This window comes from Pterocles gutturalis, unplaced genomic scaffold (genome assembly GCF_000699245.1).
Source record: "Pterocles gutturalis isolate BGI_N339 unplaced genomic scaffold, ASM69924v1 scaffold17714, whole genome shotgun sequence".
Classification (NCBI taxonomy): Eukaryota; Metazoa; Chordata; class Aves; order Pterocliformes; family Pteroclidae; genus Pterocles; species Pterocles gutturalis.
The window spans coordinates 2,829-21,103 of record NW_010136093.1 but is presented as its reverse complement, the minus strand read 5'-3'; the positions used below and the strand labels follow the sequence as shown (position 1 = coordinate 21,103).

The 18,275-nt window shown below is 37.8% G+C and overlaps 1 protein-coding gene across 1 annotated transcript in view; it reads right to left on the bottom strand.

Annotated features, from left to right (window-relative positions):
• The window catches only part of FAM160A1 (family with sequence similarity 160, member A1), a 34,083-nt gene extending 23,299 nt beyond the window's left edge, over positions 1–10,784 (bottom strand). The window contains exons 1-4 of the mRNA XM_010082184.1: positions 10,683–10,784; positions 8,652–9,278; positions 4,258–4,416; positions 2,641–2,727 (exon numbers count right to left, since the gene is read on the bottom strand). Coding sequence (XP_010080486.1) covers positions 2,641–2,727; positions 4,258–4,416; positions 8,652–9,278; positions 10,683–10,784 — 975 coding nt within the window. The remainder of the gene's footprint in view (positions 1–2,640; positions 2,728–4,257; positions 4,417–8,651; positions 9,279–10,682) is intronic.
• Positions 10,785–18,275: the final 7,491 nt, after the last annotated feature.

Genomic DNA, 18,275 nt, shown 5'->3' with positions numbered 1-18,275 from the left:
GGATTAGGAAAGCCAAAGCTCAGCTACATAAAAATTATAATATAGTACAGAGAGAAAAGGTCTGAATTAGGATGCCTACCCAACAGTCCCTCAAGAGCAGAGCCAGAAGCTCATCTCCCTTCCAATTTTTACATTAAGGTAGGACCATGGGTGCCAGATAGGATAAGGAATGTTAAGGCTTCAATGCCACATGAGGTCTGGACTCCTTTCCTTCCTTCCATTTCTATCACCAAGAGTTATCAGAAGCAGCTGCTCCATAGCAGTTACATTCTAGAAGTAAGATTTATAGGAACACCTTAGGAAGATGTACCAATAATTATCATCTCTTGTTACATCCGCTCCCTTTAACCTTCCACAGATCTGTATTCCTAATAAGGTATTTATACCATGCCCCATTACTCATTGTATTTGAGCTCATAAGCCAGAACAAGTCAGAACAACCTGAACTGAATGACTGGATAAAAAATAAAATCTTCAGCCATAAGTAGACTTCAGGATACCAAACCAACTTCATTGAGTTTGAAAGAAAAATCAAGATCCATTTAGTATTGTGTTCAGTGAAAGAATTTCTGTTTTAAAAACCACCATGGTCTATCTGGCCTTCCTCTCATTTTGGCCCTTCACAATTTTTTCTTAACCTAAAGGTTAATTACAACAGTTAAGTCCTCAAATGGGTGATACAGTTTTCAAAGTCTACTCCTCAACTTAGCATGAATCTTTTCAATGCCAACTAGAAATTATTTTGATGTATGAAAGAAAGAGCTGTTACAGCATAATTATCTATCTTCGTGCATAGACATTTGTCCCAAAATCAAAGATGTAAAATATTTGTTTTCTGTTAAATTAATGTTGGGCACAGCACAAAAAGACTGAAGAGGTCAAATGTGCCGCTATTTACTTGTTTCCTTTTGCGATGGGAGTTCCAGTCTCACATACGTGAGAGCCTTGTATCAGATCCACTAGATGGTGCAATCCATCTTCTCCATTAAATGTGTTTGAAGTTTATACACATAAGTAGTTTATTTTTAAAGAGGAAAAAGTCAAACTTAATGTTAATCAATGAAAAGTTCATTACTGGAAGAACAAGGCACCAAACAGAATGTAAGGACTCAGGAAAGATCTAGGCTTGAAAATCACATATGTTGGCAGCTAACATCTCCATTTTCAAAAGAAATATTATTTCACCCAATTTCAGAGTATATAAATGAGGTTCAACAAAATTTCCATCCCATGAAAAAAAAACAAAAACAACAAAACAACAAAACAAATCAGAACATCCTTTTTTAAATTATTTAAGTAACCTCAACAGGGAAATAATCCACCCAATAGGGGATTACCAGATTTACTGATCAATAATGGCATTCAGCAGCATGGTAGCATTCAAAACAACCTAAAATTTCTCTTAAGTACTTCAGAAGTAAAAACAGTACCCACTAAGATCAGAATCCCACAGCTATATTCAGATATCTCCCTTATTATCTATAACCTTGACCTAAAGCTGGTTAGCTTTTCACTTCTGATTCTCATTCCCAGTTTTGGTAAGAGACTAAGTCAGGATACAGAAATAGACAAAATTACTTCCAGGTAAGGAGGTGATCTCAATGACAGACTACCGCCTTCATCTGGATCACAACCAGCCCCCACCAAGTTCCCAAATGTTTCAGGTCTGTCGAATCATTGAGGAAGGTTCTATACTGCTTATTACTTTCTTGGTAAGTGACTACTTACCATGAAAAACTGTGTGCACTGACAACACCAGTCCTAGACTAAAAGCAGAGTACGGTGTTTCACTGGTCTCTCGGAAAATGGAACAGGTGCAGCACTTTCTGCTTGGCAGGCTTAGTAAAAATTAGCAGACCTTAAAAAACTATTTTATTAGTCCTCTCCTGGCAGTTCTTGGTGGATTTTTACTCTCAGCAACTCCTACTTTTTCTCCTCAAACAAGGTGTTATTTTTACAGGGCAATGAAGACTGTTAATTGACATATTCTGCAACGGTTGGAAGTGTAGTTTCCTGCAGCCTAACAATAAAAAAAATTAAGTAATTCACCAACATCAGTGACATATTTTGCAAAGGATAACCCACAAAATTAAAAAAAAAAAATTCTTCAAAGCAACATAAATTGCACCCTAATACATTAGAAAATTGATACCAAACTCCATTTCTTCTTCACTTTATGAAAATAGTTCTACAAACTCTGATAAGGAAGTACAAAACAACACCAACTTTGCTAAAATTAGCATAATATTTATTGGCTGAACATTTTCCTTGTGGGCATTTTCCTTTTGGAAAATGTTCATTTGGAATAAAAAAATCCTCATTGAGACATGCCTCCCATGATGAAATCTCTAAAATGTTGCTGTTTTTTTGATGATACGTCAGCCTATCGAAAAAAAAAAATGTTTTGGTTCTTCATTTCACTTAAGACTAAGCATTTTCAGAAATATCTATATCTTGCTTAATAATCTAGATAGCGTAAACAGAAAGTATGGAATAAAAAGATGGAAATTTAGCCTAGAAACTTACTCATTTATATGGAAGTCAGTACTGACAGTCCATTTGCAATTATTTTTACAGAGAGATCATCCATAATGCTTTTGCCTGTTATTATTTCACGTAATGCTTGCATATACCACTGACCTTATGGAGTGCAGGAGCCACTACTGGCACCAAAAATCCATTGTAGATGTAATTCACAAGCTGGTTACGTATCAAAGGATGTGCCACCTAAAAGGGTTGGGGAGAGAAAGGCACAGAGCAGTTTCAGTGAGATTTAAAACCAGGCAGGGCACAGACTACAATTAACCACCACCAAAACCCTTTCCTATGTAACAAGGCATGTTCATTTGTCCTTCTCACCAGCATTTGCTATGATTCAGGTTCTTAAAGGTTTTTCTTTCAAAGAAATACACAAACTATGTTTAATTACAGTAAGCCTGACAAATTTGGAGAACAAGGCTTTTCAATCTCCCTGCATGCTGACAAAGATGAATGGATGGACAGAAAAGTGTGTATACCCATGCATCAAAAGAAGATTTGAGATTCTAAATTTAGCTCGTGCAACCTTGCCAGGGTCACCTGAAGGTGGATTTGCCATTGTTAACTTGTCCTCTTACAAGACGAAAAAGCAGAACAGCGTCTTTCCTATGGTTCAAGAGTAGGTAAAACAAAGTGCTCTATAGCTAAGGAGTCAGAACACACTGTTCACATGCCCTTCTCCCAACCACTGTGAAACAAAGAGAAATGAAAACAAAACCTACAGTATTCATTCAATGGGTTGGCTAGGGGCTTTAAAAATTGAACTGTTACTAGAAGACAAAAATCTACTTTTATAATGAAGCATTCATTTTGTTTTCACAAAGAAAAGTCATTATCAATTCATGTATTTAAAATAAATTTGATAAAAGCAAAAAAAAAATTCCATTCAGAAGCATTCTAAGTTAATATATTCTGTCTGAAGTTCACATAGAGACTGGAATGTGGCCACATGTAGGCTGCGACTCCCACTTACAATTCTTCCCAGATTTCCTCTAATTTGTAACCCTTACTTTGGAAAGGGAAAGTAAAAAGCTTGCCCTACCAATGCTGTAATCCAGGGAAAAAGTGGTAAATAGTAAGAAGTCTTGGCTACACTGTCCCTTTTTAATCTCTGGCCAAAGCTTTTGGGTCAACACAGAACAAGCCTTGCCATGAAAACCATTCCATGCATAGAGCAAAAATTCCTGCTTACAGTTCAGCTGAAGACAGACTATAAAGACCCCATCAAGCAGCAGACAGAAACTGCTCTTTCTGCATGGCAGCTGAAGACTTTTAACCATTTTGAGTTTATTTGAAAAAGCGGTTTTTAAATAATATGCTCTTCTTTAATTTGTCTGTGGTAACCTTTTATCAATCAAAGAAAGAGGTATCAAATATGACCTCCTGCAAATATAGCTTTGTAGAAAAATTCCTCTTAGACACCAAAATGAATATTGTCTCCTCTTCACGTTCAAACATGCATGTTAAAAATATTGTAAATTGCATTTAAAGAGTGACAGCTACTATTATTTCCGCTTGTTCAATGCTTTAATAGTCAATCAGTTGCTTTACTGTATTTCGCACACCTCTCACAAAAACATATCTTTTATTTAACAGTAAACGTGACTAGATTTTCAATCCTATTCAGCACATTTCTTCAAGTAACACATAAATCCACAGTTTCTGTAGAACTTATATCATGTTTTAATAAAATACTGGACAAGGGTTCTATAGGGTTACCTGTATCACAGCATTGCAAAATTCAAGGGAATTCATGAATTGCACAAGTGCTGGTGACAAGAGCCAGTCATCTTTCAGTAGACAGTGCCACTCTTCTCCTTTTTCTTCCAGCTTTGTAGGCAAAGATGAATAGAGGCCACTTAGTCCTGTTGCTAGCACCTGTATTTCAAAAACAAGAGAGAAATAAGTTGACTTTCCAACTGTCCATTTGCTTGAATGGCAATGCCACAAATAGTTTCTCTTACTAGTTTTAGTGTTGAGATTAATTTCATTTCCTTTTATAAGGGTCTCAGGGCAGAAAGACATGAACATTTTAAAGAGCCTTCCACATAATAGCCTTCTTCCAAGAGCTGGTATTTAGGAGCAAGTGATGGGGAAAAGCAGGTTGTCTTTTTTTTTTTAATCCAAATTTATAATTTCTTTTTAAATAGTTGTAAAATCATTTGAAACTTTCCTTCAGTCCCTCCAGAAGAAGCCATCACTGTCATGTATCTACAGCTTACTTTCAGTGGTGGTTTGAATGTTACTGCTTACACATGCCTATATGAAGTGATTTCATTCAGAAACATGAAACATTAGAAATGGGGGGTGGGGAGTGCCCCTTATCAATAAAAATGAAGTTCAGCCTCATGTAGACCACGGAAGCCTTGTGTAGACCATGGATACATGTTGACTAGGCACTTGAACTCAGCTGAATCCCTTTAAAAAAAAAAAATCTGTTTGTAATTTCTCATTTTCCTTTCTTTTTTATTTGGAAGGTGGAAGGGAAGAGATTTTAAAAGCCTGAAATAAGTTGCTGTATAGTCATTGTTTCCAGTGATATTAAGGCTTACGGATTATTTATGTAGAATACATCACTGAAACACAAAATTGCATTTTTAGTCATAATTTTAAAAGTCTATTTCCCAAAAGGTTTTTTAAATTTTATTGACTATATCTAGAGTATTGGTAGTTTCAGACCAAGTTTTTAATTATTGAAGTTATTTGAAGCTAGGAACTTTCTACATATTTTTTTACAACTCTTATCCTTCTGACATGATTTTATACAACTTTAGGATAATTTTTAAGATGATCCTCATTTTAATAGGATCATTAAGACTCAGCCTGATGGAAATCTTTTTAGTTTTCATTCAGACTCTTGTAAGAATTCTTCCTCTTTCTTCAAAGGACTACTTGTTATCTACAGGGCTAGACAGAGAGCGATCAGATGAAACATGACTGTTTTATCTATCTGAAAACAAACAGTTGACAATATGCAGGTCAGAGACCGAGAGTTCATGGAAGGGGATTCAGGTTTTGATCATATGCAAGTGTAGCCAATTACAATGGCTAACCCATCCAGTCAGACAAAGGCTGTCTTTCTGAATGCTTTCCATTCCGAAATCACATAATTTTGAGGATGGACTTATTCTGGCACACATAATTAAGCCAAATATTAAGGGGGGGCAGAATACTGTGGAGCATTCAGTGCTTTATCACATGGTGCTGCTCTTTTATACACATATATACATAGATACATAAAGAAAGATGCTGCAGATATGTTAAAAAACTAAGAAGATAAAACCATTGAGCAAAGCTTTATTTGTACAATCACATTCTTCTATAACTAGAATATTTTTTGCCTTTTCTCTCTCTCATGGTAGAAGAGTTCAAGGCAAAATGTTAGGAAGCTCTTACCAGGCCTATACCTAGAACTACCTATATGTGAACCACACACACGCTTACACTCACAAACCCAGGCTTCAAATGATTCTAGGAAGGAAAAACATCTGAAGAACAAACGTGTTTCGTTTCTGTTGCAACCTGTTAAATAATGCATACTTGATTTTCTGTTGTCTGCTTAAAATTTAATTGCTATTCGTAAACACATACTTACCCTCTCAGCAAACAATCTGATTTTCAGAGCTGTGTACTATCTACATTTCTCCTTCATATGGAAGTCAGTCCTTAAGCACAAGAAACTGACCTTGAGCAAAATGAACTATTCTCCACTAAAAGAAGCAGTGAAGTCACAATCAGTCAACGTCTTGAAGTGAAGAATTCTTTAGTTTGTCTGACTTACTGAAGTAAGAAGTGACAGACGGAGCTGCTAAAATCTGTAAAGTTTAAAAAGCTCTTATTTTTGCTATGAGGTATAACACAAACGGCTCTATGGGAAATTATGTTTCTAAATCAGCTAAGACAGAGAGTAGCCACTGGAAGCAATTTCACCTCTTTAGGTAAAAAACATTTGAAAATTTTAGTAGAAGTATAAACAGGATTACCATTTGAAATTGCAAACAGAACTCCTCACATTCCATAAGCAGGCATATAAAATAATGCACATATATAGACACATTATGGAGTTTTAACCAGTACAATTATAAACATTATCAAAAAAAAAAAATCCGAAAGGGGAAAAAAAGAATGAGTTCACATTGTGGAAGGGCAAGATTGGTTTTATTTTTTTGTTTCATCCAGAGCTGTGTCCTTTTAAACTTCTCCCAGCATTTGTCAAGTCAACCCTACATACTCATCTATTTTCACAACCATCTCCAGCAGTTTCTTTCTCACCACCAAGTCAGGACTCTCTCTGCAAACCAGTCTCCTTGATTAATTTACTTTCTCTTGACTCAGAAGACACTGATTGACTATGTGATCTGTAATCCCAGACACATTATATGATTCAGATGTGTTCTTAATATATAGTCAATGGCTATCTGACCAATTCCTTCCCTTTAATAATACCCTTTCCTCCCACATCCATAGTCTTTCTATCTCTGTGCAGCCCCAATTTTCAAAGACATTGCAGAGCCATACCTCCTCCTGCTTTAATACTTGCTTTCCTAAGATGTGAGGTATTAACAAATACAGAGTTTTATGGAGAGGCTTTGAGAGGCTATCTGGCTCAAAATTCTTTAGAAACATTGTTTTCTTATTATAATGCTGAACAGAAAATATCTTCAATCAGATTCAGAAAACTTTCAGGTCAAAACATGACAAAAATTAAATGGCAGAAAAGTCTCTGTAAAATCAGAAAACTTTGCCCAATAGTTTGTCTGCACATTCTGTGATAAAAACATTTGTTAGTGATGTATCTTACTGCAGCTTGCCCCCTTCCTTCTTTACAGTTTACTTACCTACAGGTTTGAATAATATGAACAATCAAGTTTTAAGAAGCTGCTAACCAAAGTTAGCTCAAAAAATAGTATCAATAAATCCTTCAGGTTCACTTTGGAGCAGATCTAACACTGATTAGGGTATATGAGGCAGCAGAGATTTATGGCCAGACCCCATCCCAGGGCATGTCTATACTATGCAATAAGGCATGGTAAAGAAAACCCTATATACTACCAACCAACTCGGCCCCAGATGTAGCACCAACACAGTGCCACCCAAATGCCACTCCTGCCAGCACAGGACTGTGGGGTTTTGCAGAGTAGCTGAGGCCACACCCGCACTGATTTGAGTGATACACAGCAACACCACTGACACCTACAGAATCTTCCACCAGAACAAAATGGGTTCCTTCACATCATCACACTGAAATTCAGAGGTTTTGTGCTAGTGAGCTAATTCTATGGCATTGCATTAAAGTTTTATTATAGACTCTGGCCAGTCTCATCACTGTTCAGAAAAGTCTGATTTTAGCACATTTTGACAAGAAGCCTTCCTAATTAGAATGATTGTCAGTCATGGCTCCCTGCTGTTAGAAGGTTAATATAGCTGGCTTTTATCTTCAGGGTAAAAAGCCTGCCTTTTTTTTTTTTAAATTCACTGGAAGATGTAATTATAGAAGTTCCAGCATGGATCCAATAATGGTATCCGTCTCAGGGACAGTTTGAGTATCAAGTTCATATTCTTTAGTAGCATCTATTAAACAAGGTCAACTGGAGTCTCTCAGCACAAGAAATTTGATGCAATATTTACACCTGACACAGGAAATAATTCAGAAGTTTTCATTTGGAACTTGTAGGCCTCCTGCAGCCTGCAGACCTGGCTCTACCCTACTGCTCAAAGGACGTAGCAACCTCAGAGTAAATGGAAAACTACGGCTGGAATAGCTGTCATGCACTACTGCTTAAGGCAGGGATTCCAGTGTCCTCTGCTCCGAAGCTCTTTGCTTTAATAGCTATGTAGTGCTCCCCTCCACTTCATTATTTCTGGCATCTATTAAACTAAAATGCAAGCAATGCAGAAGATAAAAGAAAGAATCCAAAACCTGGCACGCAAGAGAAACTTTTCTACAGAATGATATTCAGTTTTGAACCTATCCATTGCAGGTAAGGCATGAAGGAGCAGGTCTCGTCACGTGCATCCTGCTTTAGCTTTAAAACTGCAGTAGGGCAGCTTTATTTATTCAGGGGAGACAGTTAGTTTAGTGTTGAAGATCAAGAAAAACAAGAACAACTTACTGGGCAAAAATAGGTGTTTTCTGCTATGTGGTTTGCGACAACATTGTTTTCTGCAGACAGAGACATTATGAAGAGCAGCGCATCGCGGGCCTGCTGGCCTACTATTCCTTCTCGATGGATGAAGGGAATCAGCAGGGAAAATATGAGGAAATTGGCAGCTCCTTGGTCCTCACTGGTGTGGAAAAACAGTTCTAAAATGGAGGGATCTTTGGCTATTATAGAACAGAGTTGGTTCAAGAGGATGACCAACTCTGTTTCTACTGTTGGAGTGGCTGTTCCTGAGCAGGAACTCAGCAACATCATCAAAGGCTTCAGGATGGGCTTGTGATGCAGCAAAGGCTGATGAGACTGGGTTACTAGCATTTCATACATTTTGAGTTGCTCAATTTTTGTCTCATCGGTGAACTCTCGCCGTAGGCTCCAAAGGAAGAGCTTCTCCATGATGTTTTCTGAGACAACAAACTCCAGAATAGGCCCCATTGAGGCATCCCTTGCTTGCTCCTCAATTAATAAGAAAAGCATGTGCTCCACATAATTCTGAACAGTGCTAGCCTCATCAGGTGAAATAGCCCCGTACTTTGCCTGAGTGTTTTTCAAAGGATCATGCTTCTCTAAGATTTTCAGAACCTAAAGAGAAAAAAGGGCAGATCAGTTATTTGAATGTGTTGTTAAAAAAATATGCACTTACTCCTATAAGGAAAAAAACCAAAATTCTTAACACAAAAAGTGAAAACTCTTTATGCTTTAGTTCTTGTCTGTCAATCTTGCTAACTTTTAAAGTTTCATATCAGGCATGTATGAGGCCAAAACATAACGCTTTTGTTAACTTCTTTCAATAAGCACCTAACTTTGCCATTTGTCCTATTGCTGAAAATTAGAGGCTCTCTAAAGTAGAGATAAACTAGGTTCCCTCAGCCTTCAGAAATTGAGTTGCAATGATGTTTGAAATAAGTTTCTTTGTCACAGAGGACTGAAATCAAAGGGTCTACTCTTCAGACAGACTAACTATGCTCAGCAGTATCAATAGCATGAGATGATTTGCAGCTGTAAGAGTGGCAGAGGTCCACAGAGCTGGTCTTTCCTTGACACACCTTATATGATAGCAAACTGCCACTGATGCCCACATGTTCTTGCAACATTCAATATCGGTTTAGGATTGAGTAACAATTGTCCTCCCAGAACTTATACCTCTGGATTAAATTCTGTTCTGCATGCAATCAATGAAGTTTGTTGTCTGTGAAACAAGCACTGTCTTTAGCCTTTTTGTGGAGGATAATTGCCACAAAACCACAAAGGGACAGCAGCTCCCCTAAAATGACAGTATCACTAGAGTTAAGTGAGAAAAGGTGACTCCTGAACGATGGCTCCTCTGACTCTGGAAACATCTTAGAAACACCACCATTCATCTGGCTTGCTTCTCGGGATAGCCAAAAACCAGCAAAAGCAGCAGCACAGAAATCAATTTTACATGAACTGTTAGTTATTCGTACCACTGCAGCAAGTAAGACCTTATATAATGGTGCTCAGAGCAAAACATCTTTGCTTAAAAACAATTATAATCCTGTTGACATGCAAACAATTTTTAGAATATGCTGAAATGCATCATCTACAGTTATCCATAACAAACAACACTCCATACAGCTTTGCATCCATGCGTCTAATATACTTTACAAAAGATAGGCAAGCCTTACCCAGCACAAGGAAAGGAAACATAAAATTTTGCAAGACGGTACAAGGCACAGTGACTCACTAGGAAAGCCAGTAAGAAGATCTAGGTCTCCCGTTAAGACTACCGTGTCCTACCACTTCCCATTTAGGTGGAAATCTAGAGTTCAAAGTGTGACTAATAAAGCTTAACCATACCTTGAAAGGTCATTTGCTTTTGCATTTTAAAAATGTTTCAGCGTCATCTACTACTTTCTGCATGAAAGACATTTGTTCCTGAGCAATTCAGGATTACCCAAAAGAAAGAATGAACCAAATTCCTATTAACACAGCCTACTTGAAATCGATAAAACTAATTAACATTACCTGTGCCCAGTGTGTTCTAAACACTATCATGCATGTTTCTGGGTCAACACCCTGCAGGCTCGGAGCCTTCCGATTTTTGCTGATACTGGTTCCAGAGGACATTATAAACTTTCCAAAGGTCAAGCCAACTAGGCCATGCTGGATTTCTTTTTAAAATCCTGTAGTTACCTACAGAGGTTCAAGCATCATGATGAGACTGATACTGTGTTTTGAGCTTTGGTATCCACAGAAATCTGTTTAAAAACAAAAGAAAACACATATATACTTATGAACATCAAATTATAGTGTATAACAAAAAAGAACATACTTAAAGAGAACACTAAAACCTTTTCTCTTTTAATTCAGTTTGGGCATAGAATTTTTTAAAGCATGTTACATGGGACCATCTTCTCAAACTTTGCCTCATTATAATAGTTCCTAATGGTTAAACTTTTGAGATCAGTGATGGAATTAAGGTGTTACCGAAATAAATAAGCATAATAGAAGCTCATACACTAAGCATGCATATGTCACTACATTTTTAGTTTTTCATTATGACATTTTTGCCGTCTGACCACGTCTCCTAAAAGTTGCTTAGTAACTAATGTTGTATAGACTACAGAGGCAAAGAAAAGTACAGGTTCTTTCTTTATTTTTTAAAAACAATATTTCCATTAATAGATCTAATTACAAATACTTGAAGTTTTCTGTCAGAAAGCATCTAATAAACAGTTGAAAACATCTATAGAACACCATATGCAAGTAAAATGATGCATCTGTATCAACACCAAAGTAACCAAAACCAAACATAAAAGATAAAACTTTCATGTATCCAAAGTCAAATAAATTGAGATGTCATATTAAAGGACTATGAGAATAAGACCAAACATTGAAACATTCTTTTCATCCATTATTTAATATCCTAAATATCTGAGTATCAAAGTAGCTGCACACCTGCAGGGGAAAGTTAAAATGAAACAAAGACAGATATCTTCCAGATATTTGAGAGGCTTAAGAGAATATATTATTCCCTCAAGCACCAATATGTAAGTCACATAGTCATGTGTGTGTGTGTGTGTGTCCCCCTTTTTTTTTTCCCCCTTCACAAGCTCTACATTTTTATTCTCCTTTTTGCAAACAAGCTAGGCTTTTAATTTAATTCCATTCTGGGACATAGCAAAAAAAAAAAAAAAAAATTTAAAACCCGGAAAAAAAACCCAAAACTCCCCAAAAAACCCCACCCAAACCAAACCTCCACATCACCAATGTACAAAGAGTTTAGGAAGACAACAAATGCGCTATGAGTTCCTACAGCTCATTTAAGTCATAGCAAATTTTTATTTTCATTAGAGACTGCATTTTTAAGTGCTCTCTGTTTCTCCAGTCTTCATTAGAATCCCAGGGCCCCTGGACATTCATTGGCTTAGTGAAATACATGAGGAAATTTTTGTACCGTAAGTATATTCGTATGTTCACGATTCAAAAAGATTCAACTGCATGATGAGAGTCTCTCCCCTCCATACTAAGCCTTGCTTCTTACAGCACATCAGATGCATTTCCTATGTGTTTTCTAAGCACTCTCATGCAACACAATAAACACAATCAAGTTCATCCTTTTTGCAGATAAAACATTGCATGTGGAGAAGCCAGCATAAATCCTGGACAGTTTATCTGTTTGGATAACACTACTTCCGGAACAAAACTGGTACAAGCTACTTCCCCGATAACAAACCACCTGCAGCCAGATGCTTTGGAGAGCACTGTGCAAAACCAGTAAGAATTAGCTCATGAGATCCAGCCAGTGTTGGGAACAGAAGTAATCCTTTATAAAATATGATCAAAGTCTCTCTACTCCTTGCCCCCTACACTCCATCCACACTTCTCAGCTGCCTACCTTTCCTGTGCTCATGCTGGCCTTACACTTGGAAGCACTCTCCTTCCCAACAGTTCGGTTCATATGCTCATTTACTTGAAGGCATCTACCAGTATTTTTAAAATTATTCAAAAAAAAAAAAAAAAAGAGATCAAAGTAGCAAGTGGATTTGAGACTCCACCTTCAGAGGCTTGGGGTTTTTTTATCATTACTGACTTAAGCAGGTACCACTGTACGTTCAGTGCACAGCTTCTGGTGACTTTTGCTTGCAGCTGAGACCTCAACAGTTCTGCCAAAAATCACCCAGAAAACAAGATGCATGCTTGGAGAACATTTAGAAAAAGCCTGCTCTAAGCAGTTTGCCTAATACCGTACCTAATATTCCAAAGGAATATTTAATTGATCTGTTTTTCAGATCACCTGTCTACTTCCTGCCAGTCCAGCCCTCTCCAAACAGAAATCTTCCCATTTCTGTAGGAGTTCAGCAGAGTCCTCCAGGCAAAAATGTCCTTCACTTCACAGCCCTGATTCACCCTTTGAGCAGATCTGTCCTGTGCATGAAGTGAAGCAAGCAGCTTTGGAAAAACTAATAGGATCAAGTAATTAAAGATGGTATCATAAGGTGCAGCAAGAGAACTTAATTAACAAAGCAGAGACAAGCTCAATTCTGGAATTCAGAAGTTGCTTGACTTTACAACTTAGAGCTTGTTTCAATGTAGACTTTGCAGGCTATTTAAGAATTTAAATAAAAGAAACTGCTATTACACGTCTAGATATCACATAACAAATTCTGTCAGCAGTACAGCAGTATGATACCAAGAGTAGAATTGGCAACTTCAGATCAACCTCCACTATTTAACCACTAAACAACAATAAGGGAGATTACAGCTTTCTTCAAGAATGCCGACAAAAGAAACCAGAGATCAGTGGTGTAAGACTCTTGTGATGCATGCAAGGCTCTAGGATGTACCACACACAGGCAATCTAAAACTATTTAACCTGTTACCCTCTCTTCTCCTCTAATCTGGTCTAATTACCTGTCCTCCCTAGCCTTTGCAATTTTCTTTTTTCCTCACGCATCTTTCCTATCCCAGCCTCAGACTCTACTCCACAAACTTCAAGACAGTACTCATTCCCTCCCCATCAGAACCTCCTTTAAATAACTGCTTGTAGCTCTCTACATATACTTCTTGTGGAAGAGGTTCCATACTGGTGCTGTGGTCATTATAGCCTCCTGAAATACTGTCCTACTTTTCTGCAGCTATGAGAAGACCTAAAGCGAACAGAAATGGAACATCTCTCACCACACATTCAAAATACAGCAAGATGCCAAGAGATCCAGTGACAGAGACGCTTACGTTTGTGTGTGCAATAGGTAAACTCACTTCCCACAAAAGCTCTACTTAGATATTGACATTTATGTAAGAATTTCTAACTACCACTATGTTACTGAACACTCAAGTCCTGCCTCTGTTAGCAACTTACTGCCTAAACAGATTACTGATACAGTCTGACTTGCAGTATGGATATCTTTTCCTACACAAGAACATCCTAAGTCTGGCCACCACATATAAAGAACAGATACAGCCTCTATGAAAGAAGCCTCAAAGACAAGCAGATGTGTCCCCTCATCTCCTGCCTGAAGTCCCCCAAGGTCTTATTTATCAGATACTTAAGACCTTCCTGATTCAAATCAGATCTCTTTTCAGAGATAGATGACACTAGATCAGAACAGCAAGGGCTTTCAGTGTTACCAACTCTAGAAATGTCTACCAACCACAGGAAACTTTTAGGAAGGTTCCCCTGAGCTGCCTGGTCCATTTACTACATTTGTTTTTACATGCACAAACACTACCCCATTGCCTGAAAAAGATCTTTGGGAGTATGTGATTGACAAACACTGTAAAATAGCAAATTAATCTCCAGCATTTATGTATTCTAACTAAAAGCTGCATCTAACAGTATACTGCACATACATACAATCACAAGATTAAAGCCATTTACATCTTTACGAAGAATCACAAAAAAGTTTGTCCCTTGGTGACAAACAATAGCATCTCAGTAAAATTCAATCAAACAGTCATTCTTAATGTTCACTCCTACTGTACAAAGTCTTCATAAACAGACTGTACAGAGCATCAAATGAAGAACAAAAATACCAAATTCAAATTATTAGCTGAAAACAACTTGCCTGCAGCAAACAGTAAGTTGACGAGGGCTAAGTTCACTTGCATCTAGCCCAGCTATCAGATCAGAAATCTAAAAGTAGTGAAAGAACACAGACATTATCCTCACAGCAGCAAATAGTAGGGCTTTTTAATCATCTCTAATTTAAAAGTAACAAGACCACAACAAGCAGACTGCAATGTGCAATAATGTTTCTAAGATCAAATCAATTCCCTTACGGAAGCAAATATTTCCAGTTTGGAAAGCATCTTGGGATACTGGGATTTCCACAGTAATACAAAACACTAATAGATTGTGTAGGCTTCAAAGACTTCAAACTCTGTAATAGTGTTTCAAAAAGCATACAAAACCTTTGATAACTTCAGTCATCACAGAGTAGATCCTAAAAACAGCATACCTATTTTAAAATGGAAAGTAATTGAATTAGAAGAGATCCTATCTTTTAAGATACATATCAAACTAAAGTTAGTATGGTCTAGTTATAGGAGAAGCAAAAATAATATATTCATTATATATGTGTCAAACAAATTTTGTTACTAGATTATAGTAGATTTTCTTGATTATTTTGCAAGGCCAAATGTGCCACAGTAACTGCAACACCACATTATTCCCTGTGAAGTAAAACTATCTCCAATTAAACAGGACAAATAACCTGATCATACTGAGTTCAAAGGTGAGAAAATAAATTAATTTTTAAAACATCAGTTCATAAAGGAACAGGTAAAAGAGAACTTAGAGGCCACTAAGAAAAAAAGTAAGTTTATCTTAATCAGTCAGATCATGGTTAAAATTTTACAACAATTTAGCCTTTCCTCTCTGCTAAATCCTGATCAAGGTATTAGTCCACCATTTGATAGTCCTGACAAGCGCAAATACACCTCTCCTACAGTCCATTCAAAATCCTACTTCCAAAAGCCACTGCTCAGTTTGATACTTTGACCCTGCCACACAATAACAAAACCTTCTTAACAGGTAAATCTTTCCGCAATTCAACCACATCCTATCTATCAGTCATTTAACCCTATTACAAGGTACTTGAGGACATGGTTTAGCGGTGGACTTGGCAGCATTAGGTTAATGGTTGGACGCAATGATCTTAAAGGTCTCTTCCAGCCTAAATTATTCCAAGGCCAAGGCCACTTACATGTGCCTTCTAGAGATATTTTAAGTGGCTCTGACACCACTTTTGTCTCTAATCCCTCCTCCCCTACACTAGGTACCTGCCCCTGCTGCCAAGCGTATATACGTTTAACAATTCCCATGTGCAACTAGAAGCACCAGCACACACATCACACACATGAAGAACTGAGGTTCAAAGAGACAAGTAACTGTCTCCCCTAAGGCTTTCCTATATTCTCTGTGTAAATGGACAACAGCTTTTGAAATGAGGCAACTAATTTGCCCTTACATAAACTTGGTTGGTTTCATATTAAATACCTTTCAGTGTGGCCTTTGTTAGTTGGTTGCAGTTTTTTCCTGCAAATCTGGTCAACTGTTGCACATGCTAACAATTTCCCTAAGCAGAAATAGAAAAAGTTATACAGTCACATACATAGGTCTACAACTGTGTCTGTGCAGTCTCTGGGAAGTGAATGTGGATGGGAGAAAGAGAGCAGACGGCTTCAGCACAACTCAGCCTATTTCCATCCAGTTTAAAAGCAGCAGCAGTCCACAACTGCACTGGGTAGCTTTAGATTAATGATGAGATTGAGACCCAGTCACTGTACTTGTGGAGAGTATCTGCTTTTGGTTTCCCTTCAGAAGCCTGTAAATCATCAACCCTGTTTCCACCGCTGATTAGAGAGCTGAACTCCCCAATCAAGAGAAGTGCTTATTTTACTGCAAAGTACATGGGAAGAACTGCCTAGCAGAGAATCCCTTGTGAACTCCACTCCCACTGGAGTGTGTTCCTCTTCAAAAGTTTCACTTATGAGTTAAAAAAAAGTAGCACTTAAGTTTGCAGACTGGGGCTTCCCAGGCCACTGCACAGCATACAGACAAAAGATACACTATCTAATAGAGTAAGGTAGACACAAAATACACTGCAAGGCTCTGCAATTTAATTATCAAGGTGGTCTTCTGTTGAAATGCCAACATGCTGTGTTCTCCAACAGTTCTCAAACACAAGTGTCCCTCTGTTATCAGATACTGCATGCTCTTGCTCTACCGGCCAAAGCTTTCCACCCTGTCAGTCCAGGTACACGAGAGACAATAGAGAGATGGATAAGAAGCCTCGATGGTAGTGAAAGAAACAAAACATTTTCATGGATCAGTGCAGCATAAAGGGGCTTGAAATTAGACAACTTCAAAGAAGCAGTGGGAAATTATATGGTCTTATGCAGAGCTATGTAATCATGTCTCTGCAGTCTCTGGTAAATGGATGAGGGAGGGTAGAAGAAAAATGAGTGGCAAATTTTAGCACGCCTCAACTTAGTTCCAGCTTAAAAGGGACCTTGTTCAGTGTTTGTTTATTTTTGATTGAAAAGAAAGCCTTCTGCATAAATTTGTCAGCTTTTCTTCAGGGACTATGATCAGGGAGAGGGTTTAAATTTTATTAACAAGAGTGTTTCAAAGGAAGACATCAGTCCTTTCAAAGGAAAGGTTTTATACTGCTTGTGGTAAGTTTTGCTACAAAAGTAAAGCCTATGAAGAACAGTCACATCCCCACCCTTAATGATCCTGTACATTTACCACCAGAATGCAGAAGGAGAGCAGCAGGTCTGTAGCAGGCAACTGAGAAAATATCAGTGGTTAAAAGCCACTCAATCAGAGGATCTGCTTTTTAGTTAACTACTACTCACCTTCAGAAGCTCTACTACCAGGAAAGCTGCAGCAGATTACTACAGGAACAGTTTAAACTACATGAACAATTCTCCTCCTCCTTCATTTTTTCTTTCATGTTTCAATGCTGCAGTCAACCAATCGGCCTGTCCTCTGTCTACCTCAAGCAAACATTCCACATTTAGCTTTCTTCAATCTATCTTTTCTCCCCAGTATCTGCAAAGACACTACACCTTCCTTGTGTGGATGGGAGAAGATCTGTTTTACACTGATAAAGCTATCTGCTTAAAAGACTAACAGAGAACAAGTCACCACAAATTGTAAAGCAATGTAGTTAATCGAAGTATCAATCTTTTCTCATCAAGCACAATTTAATCCAACGTGCTTACATGAAAGTAAGAATGTCTTGTGAGTTGTCCCCACAGAGACTGCCTAACAAGATCTATCTCACGAGAAAAACTACACACATTATTTTAGATAATGAAACAAAACTTACTGTCCCATCTACAGCCAGCCTGCTGCAGTCAAACAATCTTTTCTCAAATGTCCGGGGAGCTACAGTACTCACGTGTTTATTGGGGATGCACATCAGCTCGGACAACTAATCGGGGTACCACTAACCTCTTCATGTGATCTATGTAATCCTATGGTACTATACATTAGGGGATCCAGGTTACAGCATTAAATAAATACATGGTTCTCCAGACACAGGAATGGGCAATTCCCCCACCACAAGTACAGCAACAGTGACAGGCAAGAGGCCCACCTGACAG